This window comes from Mobula hypostoma, chromosome 11 (genome assembly GCF_963921235.1).
Source record: "Mobula hypostoma chromosome 11, sMobHyp1.1, whole genome shotgun sequence".
NCBI classification, from domain to species: Eukaryota; Metazoa; Chordata; class Chondrichthyes; order Myliobatiformes; family Myliobatidae; genus Mobula; species Mobula hypostoma.
The window spans coordinates 106,397,818-106,408,520 of NC_086107.1; the positions used below are offsets into that span (position 1 = coordinate 106,397,818).

At 41.9% G+C, this 10,703-nt stretch overlaps 1 protein-coding gene across 1 annotated transcript in view; it reads right to left on the bottom strand.

The window, feature by feature from the left end:
* Positions 1 to 10,703, bottom strand: part of josd1 (Josephin domain containing 1) — a 47,599-nt gene that overhangs the window by 7,326 nt on the left and 29,570 nt on the right. Inside the window, exon 2 of the mRNA XM_063062812.1 lies at positions 8,338 to 8,466. Within this exon, the coding sequence (XP_062918882.1) occupies positions 8,338 to 8,466 (129 nt within the window). The remainder of the gene's footprint in view (positions 1 to 8,337; positions 8,467 to 10,703) is intronic.

Sequence of the window (10,703 nt, forward strand, 5' to 3'; positions counted from 1 at the left end):
TGACAAACCATTCCGATCCTAAAATCATTTTTTGTGAACCGCCTTTGAACCCTCTCTGGTGTCAGCACATCCTGTTCACAATACTCAGAAGAGGCCTCACCAGTGCCTTATAAAGCCTCAACATTAGAGTTTACAGATTTTAACTAGTAGGATAGTCAGAACTTAACTGTCAACTTTTAGGAGAGGAAACAGGTTATTTCCATATGTCATAGCTTTGTCTGAAAAAAGATCTTCATGTGGGTTCCCAGAACAGAGATTAATGATGCGTCATGTTTGCTCTGATGAAAGTTGCAAGTTTTTGAGCTTTGTGAGTAAGTAAAACTAATAACATATGACTTCATTGCTGTGTGCTGATGTGAACTGGAGACTCCATGCACCTATGAAGCCAGGAAGGAACACAATGGGATACAGGCAGAGGGTCAGTACTGAGCCAGAAAGGCGGAGACCCTGAGAATCACGGCATAATAAACCCTACTGACAACTGCAGAACTGGCATAACTCTGGACTGCAGCAGCAATCCTTTCCTCTGGAGTCATTGTCATTATTATTACGTGCTGTGTCATACGACGCGGGCGATCACGGTCTTCCCATGACCATGATTGTTCTTGGCAAATTTTTCAGCAGAAAGTGGTTTGTCATTGCCTTCTTCTGGGCAGTGCCTTTACAAGACGGGTGACTCCAGCCATGACCAAGATCTCCATCCCTTCACAGACATCCCCTCTGCAACTTAAAGACTTTTTTTTTTCCCCTCACTGTTCCATTTCTGTTAAGTAGAAACTTTAACAGTATCTCCGGCTTTTTTTTAAATTTCAGATCTTCACCATCTTTGCTTTTCAGTTACCAGTCCTCAGGCTCAGACCAGCTTCAGTTTCGACAAAGTTCAGTTTTAATTTTACATTTCAGTACAGGGATTGCGTCAGACTAGCTAACATCCGATGAGAATTACTCTCACTGTCACCTCGAGATAATGGATTGGCCACATAGGAGCAAGACGAGGAGAAATCTCTTCATGCAGATTTATTTATTTATTTTTAAAGAGTTGTCTAGCTTGGGGGGGCGGGGGTCATTCATTATATTTAAAGCTGAGATTGATACAGCTCGGGGCACAGAATGGATGAGGAAATAAGGCTTGAGCTACAGAAATGGAAGAGCAAGTTTCTGGGAAGTATGAAAAGCATTATGCTCATATAGTCTAGTGTGCAGCAACTGGGAAGACATTAGCAGTGAATCAGTGGCTTCAGGGTTATAGATAAGGAAACAGGTTCACTACCCAGCCTCCAACAAATTACAAAGGCTGCTTAGAAGCTGGAGGCTATCTGCCCTGATGAATCATCAATAAATTAACGCAAACCAACTTTCAAAGCTCAAATGTAGGTTCTCAGAACTCTGACGCAGAGCTAACATGCTGAGCACATTACATGCGCTTGCATCATTTCCAGATGAGCCCCACAGTGACAGTGATGCTGCTGATGACTTTTATCTTAACAAGGGCACAAGGAGCCTTCGGTAAAACGATTCACATCAGCTACTGGTCCGCACCAGAGCTGGAATTTATAAAGGCGGATATTTTGTCAGGCATAAAGCCATTCTGCAGAGAAAAAGGCAGAGGGTTCATCCCCGCTTTCACAAACACCACACAAACACTCAATATTGCAGCACTTTCACTGTGCAGTTTAACACAGTGACTCACTGTTTTTGCAAACAAATCCAGTTGTGTTTTTTTGTGTTTGTGTGTGTAGGGAGATTTTACATTCCACTCCCACCAGGGAAGAGGCTATGTACGCAGCATCCACGTCAGGACCACTAGACTTAAAAATCAGTGACATCCCCCAAGTCGGCAGGCTGATCAACACCTCCATCCATAATCAACTCCACCACCACTACATACACATCACCTAGTGTCACTTTATGTACATACAGTCTATGCATAAAAGGGTTACTCATACGTTGTGTTTTATTCGATTGCTTTTGTATTTACTTTCGTTTGATTTTATCGTGTTCTTTATGCTTAGTGTTTTTTTTAAATACTGCGTCGAATCTGGGGATTACAAACATTTTGTTCTCCATTAAACTCATGTACTGAGGAATTACAATAAACATTCTTGAATATTGGTCTTGAATTGTGATACCAGAATCAGGTTTAATATCACCAGCATATGTTGTGAAACTTGCTACCTTAGCAGCAGCAGTACAATGGTAAACGTAGGAAAAAAATAATAGTAATATATATGTAGATTAAATAGTTACATTAAAAATAGTGGTGCAAAAACAGAAAGAAAAATCTACTTCTGGGGCGCCTTCAAGGGTGAATTTGAAGTGGCGCAGCTCGATGGACACGATTAAATTTTCCCGTTTTAGCCTGCTACAGCTGAGAACCACAACTGATATCACTTTCTCAATACCATAGCAAAATTAAAGAAATTACTTCAGGTGATCTGGACAAGTTCAGTAGCAATCCGTTGCGTCATTATCGTCAGTTTAAAAAGAAGCACGTGCCGCCAAATGGTGACCTGTCGTATTTCCCTGTGAGACTACTGAAAGCAATTAGACCCATGATGAGCGATGATATTTGCTTCTTGTATCGAATCCCATTTGTTTCATGCATCTGTTCTATTTATACACTGCACTACCAGGATCAGATAAATCACAGGTACTTAAATTACCAGCTTGTCCAAGCCAGAACAGAAATTGCCCAGGAATTCCTCGTCAACCACTGATGTAAACATCTGGTCTTGCCGTCATGTTCCGATTTCTAAGTGGACATTGAACCCATGAGCACTACTCTCTACTTCTTTTATTTCTGTGTTTTTGCACTACTTATTTTAATAACTACTTAATATACATATATATACTGAATGTATTTCAGTCTTTTTCTATATTTATCATTAGATTATGAAGACACACAGTCCTCTTTTATTGTCATTTAGTAATGCATGCATTAAGAAATGATACAATATTTCCTCCGGTGTGATATCACAAAACACAGGACAGACCAAGACTGAAAAAACTGACAAAACCACATAATTATAACGTATAGTTACAACGGTGCAACAATACCATAACTTGATGAAGTCCATGAGCACAGTAAAAGTTCAAAGGCTCTCAAATGTCCCACATCTCACGCAGACGGGAGAAGGAAGAAAAACTCTCCCTGCCATGCCGACCACAGTCTGACTCTGAGTCATCCGAAAACTTCGAGCTCTGATCAGCTCTCCGACACCGAGTACTGAGCGCCATCTCTGTCCAAATAATTCGACCTCAATCTCGGTCGCCACAGCAGGCAAAGCCGGGGATTGTGAGGCCTACCCTCTGAAAGACTCCCGACCACGCAGTAATGACAGCAGCGAACGAGCGTTTCAGAAATTCCTCCAGATGTTCCTCTGTGCTTTCACATCCGTCTCCATCAAATCAGAATTGTCCATGGCCCCTATTTAATGGATATGATATCATTTTTCACTGGAGGGCTGCGCACGCGCAGTGTGCTGCTCTCTCTCCTCCCGCCATTTGAAATTTGAAATTAACAAATTTCACAACATATGTCGGTGATATTAAACCTGATTCTGATATTTTATCCTTCACAATCCTGTACCACACTGCAACTTAGAGAAATACTCTGATAATGTTGGAGAAATTTTGAACAATCAGGTAGTTCTGCTGTAATGCATATCAGTTTAAATATGATTGATGGATTAGGAAACACTAAATGTGTTATGTGTTCTGCACTGATTATAGCAAGAGTGGGAAAACCTATTTAAACTTCTGTTTTTAAAACAACTATAGCCTGTTTTGCTAACAACAAGACTTGCTGCAATATTAGGTTCTTAAGAACATAACCACTGCATCGTAATGGGTTTGAACGGAAAATCCTACAAAAGGTAGTGGATCCAGTACATCATTGGTAAAGCCCTCCCAATTACTGAACACATCTACATGAAATGCTGTCGTAGGAAAGCAGCATCCATTATCAGGAATCCCCACTACCCAGGCCAGGCTCATTTCTTGCCTCTGCCATCAGATAGAAGATACAAGAGCCTCAGGACCCCCACCACCAGGTTCAAGAACAGTTACAACCCCTCAATCATCAGGATCTTGAATAGAAGGGGATAATTACACTCACTTGCCCCATCATTGAGATGCTCCCACAACCAATGATCTCACTTTAAGGACTCTTTATCTCATACTCTCGTTATTTATTGCTACTTATTTATTTTTGCATTTGCACAGTTTCTTGCCTTCTGCACTCTGGTTGATCTTTCATTGATCCTGTTATAGTTATTGTATAGATTTGCTGAGTATGCCCACAGGAAAATGAATCTCAGGGTTGTAAATGGTGACATATATGTACTTTCATAATAACATTTACTTTGAAATTTAGTAAAATTTCTTGTACATGAATATTCCAACTAGGAGCAGTAGACCAATCAGTTTCTCTAGATGCCCAGACATTTAATTACATTATGATCGATCTGATGGCAATCTGAGTTATTCATTCCTGTCCATCTCCATAACCATTCACACTTTGCTTATCAGGAAACTATCTACCTCTGTTTTCAAATTATTCAGAGGCACAGCTTCCTCCGCACTATGAGGAAGAGTATTCCAAACTCACAACTCTGAGGAAGAGGAAGGAGGCAACCCCCTAAATTTACATAGTAGCCCCGGTTTTGGATTCTCTCACAAGAGGAAACATCCTCCCCACATCCACTTTACTAAGGCCTCTCAGGATCTTGTCTGCTTCAGACAAGTCTTCCCTCACTCTTTTGAACTACAGTAGATACAAGTCTATTGTTTGCTCCCTTTGAGATAAGATAACCTTCCTATTCCAGATATTAGTCCAGTGGGCCTTCCCGGAACTGCTTCCCATGCATTCACAGATAGATCAATGCCATACTCCGTGTGTTCTCCCAAACGCTCTTTATATCTTAACCTCCTGGCTTTGTATTCAACTCCTTCACAATAAATGATTGCATTTCATTAACATTTCTGATTACTAACTGTACTTGCACACTCGTCTTTTGTAAATCATAATCCTAGACTTGCAAAACTCTTTGCATCTCAGAACTCTGCAATCTCTTAACATTTTAGATAATATTCTTACTTCCCGCAAATGCTCACATACTCTAACATTTGCTAGATCTGAAAACATTCCCTTAAAATATATGAATATCTTTGAAGCCTCCTTAGGCTGTGAATATTTGTTTTCTTTATCTTTGTACGTGGCTCATTTATTTTCCTCTCAATCTCTTGCCTTCTCTCTTTTTAAACCTATACACTCTTGATACCCAACTCTGGGAAAAAGACTGAGTGAGTTCACCCCATCTATACCCCTAACAGGTGTGGCACATGGAGAGGCACATGAATATGCAGGAATAGAGGGAAATTGATCAAGTGCAGGCAGATAGGTTTAGTTTAATTTGGCACGGTAGGCCAAAGGGCCTGCTTCTGTATTGTTCTGTCTTATCTTCTATTTCATTACAGCTAGATTTGGGAACAGCTTCTTTCCAACTGTGATAAGACTGCTGAACGGATCCTGACCCGGATCTGGGCTGTACCCTCCAAATATCCAGACCTGCCTCTCGGCTCTTTTGCACTACCTTACTTTCCATTTTTCTATTTTCTATTTATGATTTATAATTTAAATTTTTAATATTTTACTATTGATTCATAATCCAGGGAGCGGGAAGCGCAGAATCAAATATCGCTGTGATGATTGTACGTTCTAGTACCAATTGTTTGGCGACAATAAAGTATAAGGTATTAGCCACTTCAGGAGCTGGGGCACATTAGCCTGCAGCTACAACAATTTGCTCAGTACTACATTCCAGGTGATCGTAATTGTCCTGAGCTCCTTTCTCCTTTCCAATTCCCAATTTATTGCTGTTCCTGGGATTCTAATTGTATTCCGTAGTAAAGATTAACGTGAAATCCTATTTTTATGATATTCTTATTTTGAGGTACAGCACGGTAACGGGCTTTTCCAATCCAGTGAGTCTGCACTGCCCAATTACACCCATGTGACCAATTAAACTACTAAGCCTTACGTCTTTGGAATGTGAGAAGAAACCCATGCAGTCAGGGGAAAATGCACAAACTCCTAACGCACAGTGACAGAATTGAACGCGGGGTTATCTGCCATCTCCTTATTGGACTGTGGTGGGGTTGGGGGGGTACGGCAGCACAGTGGTTAGCACAATGCTTTACAGCGCCAACAACGCGGGTTCATTCCCGCTGCTGCCTGAAAGCAGGTTGTACGTTCTCCCCGTGACTGCGTGGGTTTCCTGGTACTCAAGTTTCTGCACACGATCCAAAGACGCACAGTACAGGTTCCGGTTTGTGATTGCGAGCATGCTATGTTGGTGCTGGCAGCACGGCAACACTCGCAGGCTGCCCAGCACTATCCCCACTGAGTTGATGCTATCGATGAATCTCACTGTATGTTTCAACGTACAGTACACACAAGGGGTTTCTTCTTTTATGTTACTGCGTAGGCTAATTAAAATGGCTTCTTTGTTATGTTAACTGCTGAGAAAGTTCCCCTGCTAGCAGCTTGTTTGGGTTAGGTTATTGATAAGAGAGTAAACAAACCAATTGGGATAGATGTTATTCTTTCTAGTGTGTCTGTTAGTTATTGTGATGCGTGGGTTTTTGGGCAGAAGGCGCGACGGAGAGAGAGAGGATGGACAAGGTGCTGTGAGCCGGTTAACAGGGTCAGACGCCGAGCAGGAGTCCGAGGTCCAGGGTCTTCGGCGAGGAGAGGAGATGAAGACAGACTTGTGTGGAGCGTCTGGTCGACCACCGTGGTTGGTCCCAGGCGGCAGGTCGAGGTGGTCAGAGGGGATAGAATGGTGAAGAGAGGATCGTTACTAGAGCTCCAACTATTTGTGCATGAAGAGATTGAACTTTGATAAGTGTGGCGTCTTTTATTTTCCTTTTATACTTTATCTCTATTAATTATATAGTTCCAGTAATATCTATAAATTGTAATTCATTTAATCGTACATGGTGTATTGTCTGTTACTTGGCAGGGTGGGGTACATCACACAGCATCCACACAAACTTAATTACCCAGTCTGGCAGGGCCGAGGGTTGTTTCCCTAGACAACAGCGAGTTGAGTGACACTGAGGCTTGCTGACGGGGGCTACATAATACATATATACACACATGTATACACATACATACACACACACACTTTTAACTCTCAGTCCTTTGCTGACTCCAACTTACCAGATGACACAATGGAGGCAATATTTAGCTCTGTTAAAAAATGAATCTTGAAAAAGAGTACACCCTATTCCTGTGAGGCCTCCACTGGTCGGGGTCAACCATGGATGTTACATCTCAGCTACCTACGTACTATATGTGCAAGCTCGTATGCAAGCCAGGGCAGTAAAATATGGGGAGCAAACTGTTGCCCATGTGGCAGGCTCCCTCTCTCCACACAGCTGATGAACCCACAGGAACGGCAGAGACCGATACAGTTTGGCACCAGTGGCGTTGCAGGAGTTGCCAGTCAGAGTTGAACTCAACGGAGGGCTGCCTAAGGGATTCCAGCCCCAGACTTTTCCCCCTCAGGGTTTACTCCCAATTGCTTCCCCTTGAGAGGGTACAGTCGCAAGGCAGCAGAGGTTTGAGATCAGAGTTTTCCTTCTCCTAGGTGAGATGCCAACCACAGCTGACGAATCCTACCAACCTTTTCCTATATACTGTAATACAACAAGTATTTCAGTAGTGAGGAGTGATGCCACACTGATGACTTGGAGATTAAAATTGGTTCCAATTTTGAGAAAGAATGAAATACGTATGAATGATATTTTTCACATCTTTGGGATGTCTTAAAGCACTTTAACAAACAGAAAATTAGTTTAAAAAAATCCATTATCATTACACACAGCACAGTCCCACAATAGGTAAGGACATAAATGGTAGATAAGTAATCTTCATGACATCAGTGGGAACTAAACATGTCAAAACAACTGACCAACGACTAGCTTGTTGGTTATAAGAATAGGAGTGGGAGTAGGGGTTATACAGATATAATCAAGAAGATCATTACTAACCTTCTGCTTTAACTCCATTTGTTGTCTGACACCCTCAATACCCTTGGTGCGCAAGTAAATTATCAAACTCACAGTAGATTACATTTTGAATAAAATTTCCGGCATAGTTTTCCTACAATTCGCAGCCTTTAACAAAGAAAATTTTCCTTAACTGAACTAGGGTTGGTTTATCTAAGAGACTACACCCGCTGGTTGAGGACTGCCCTGAGGTGCAAACTCGAATTATGTGCTCAAACCCTGGAGTGAAGCCGTGACACAAGATCTTCCCATCGACCCTACCTTCGTTTGTCCCACCAAACTGCTTCGTAACCTTTCGTTTGAAGAGCAGCCATGATCACATTGACATCGTAGTTTCCTGTTCCCAGCATGCTTTTCTTGTGCGGCGTTACCATGGTATTTGGAGACAACCTGCCACACAAAAGTAAAGTTAACCTTGAAAAGACATGAAGAGGAAGACTTACATTTCTATAGTGTCTTCAATATCCCACCCAAAGGCCCACAAAAGGTTTTACAGACAACTACGAACTTTAAGTGTAATCACCACTGTATCATACAAAACAACCCAGCCAATTTACGCACAGCAAGCTTTTACAAATGGCAATGCGATAATTGTTGGTAGAATCTCAGAAGGTGACGAAAGGGCGCACAGGAGCGAAATATACCAGCTAGTTGAGTGCTGTCACAGCAATAGCCTTGCACTCAATGTCAGTAAGGCCAAAGAACTGATTGTGGACTTCAGAAAGAGCAAGATAGAGAAGACACACCAGTCCTCACACAGGGGTCAGAAGTGACAATTTCAAGTTCCTGGGTGTAAATATCTGAGGACCTAACATGGACCCAACATATCAATGCAGCTATGAAGAAGGCAAGACAGCGGTTATATTACATTAGAGATTTGAGATTTGGTATGTCATCAAAAACACTTGCAAGTTTCTACAGATGTACTGTGGAGAGCGTTTTAACACCCAGCACATGCCCCCTTCACATTGCTGGTGATATTAAACCTGATTCTGGTAATTGAACAATGTGTTTTCAGTCATGTTGAAAGGAACTTAAATATTGACCCCCAGAGAGCAGTGTGAAACCATAATTTCCATCGTCGAACAATTATTTTGGTCTCATGTGTACTGGAAATGACATTAAACAATCTTGAATTCTAATACGATTTGTTAAGTAGGATGCCGTGCCCAATCCTGATTTGATGGAGACGGATGTGAGAAACACGGAGGAACATCCAGTGAAACTTCTGGAATGCTTGTTTCGCTGCTGCTGCTACTGTGCAATCCAGAATCTCCGAGGGGAAGGCCCCAAATCCTCGACTTTGCTTGTTGCTTGGCGGCCGGGGTCAAAGCGCTCGGCAGAGATGGTGCTCGGTGTCGGAGGCTCGAAGTTTTCGGATGGACTCAGAGTCGGCTGGGGTCGGGTGCTTCCAGGGTGCTGCATCGGCAAGTTTGCGGCGCTGGAGGTTCACGGCAGGGAGAATTTTTCTTCCTTCTACCGTCTGCGTGAGATGATGGGGCTATTGGGACTTTGATACTTTTTTTTAAACCGTGCCCATGGTCTGCTCTTTATCAAATTACGGTATTGCTTTGCACTGTTGTAACTATATGTTATAATTATGTGGTTTCTGTCAGTTTTAGTCTTGGTTTGTTTTGTGTTTCTGTGATATCATACCGGAGGAACATTGTATCATTTCTTAATGCATGCATTACTAAATGACAATAAACTAGGACTGAGTGCCCTCATAATCTAATCTAATCTATTCTATTCTTTTTTAAATCCATCTGAAAGAGCAAATAGGGATTTGGACCAATGTCTCATCTGGAGGGCAGCATGTCTATCAGTGCAGCACCCCCTCTGTACTGCTTTGAAATTTTCAGCTGGAATTTCATGCGTATATCTCTGGAACTGAAAAAGGTAGCAAAATATCCCCATAGTTAATGGTGAGGACCAATATTACAGGCTCTGGAGTTCAGAACAGTAATGGTTACATTGAAATCACAAATTAATTGACAGTGAAACAAATACTTTAGAAGGCCTGTTGGAGTAGAACTGAGAGGTTGACTGGGGAATCTAAAACTGAGGGCACAGCATGAGGCTATGAAGTTAACCATTTAAGATTCCGCTGGGGAAATCTTTCTACATGTAGGGTGTTGAGTGTCTTTGGAACTTCCTACCCAGAGCTGCAGAAAGTTGTGAACACACTCAGCTTCATCATGGGCACTAGCATCTGTAGCACTCAGGGCATCTTCAAGGAGCAATGTCTCAAAAAGGTGGCATCCATCATTAACGACGTTCATCACCCAAGGACATGCCCTCTTCTCTTTCCATTGGGGAGGAGGTACAGAAACCTGAAGACACACACTCAATGATCCAGGAACAGATTCTTCCCCCCGCCATCAGATTTCTGAATGGACATTGAACCCATGAACACTACCTCACTACATTTTTAACACACACGTACATAAACACAGACCGAATAACACAAACACATACAATTTTATGTATTGCATTGTACTGCTGTCGCAAAAACACAAATTTCACAACATCTGCCAGTGATATTAAACCAGAGTATAATTAAGGTTAAGAGACAAATAAAATATTTCAGCAAAGCCTTTAATGAATTAAAATGTGCCCTGTAGATG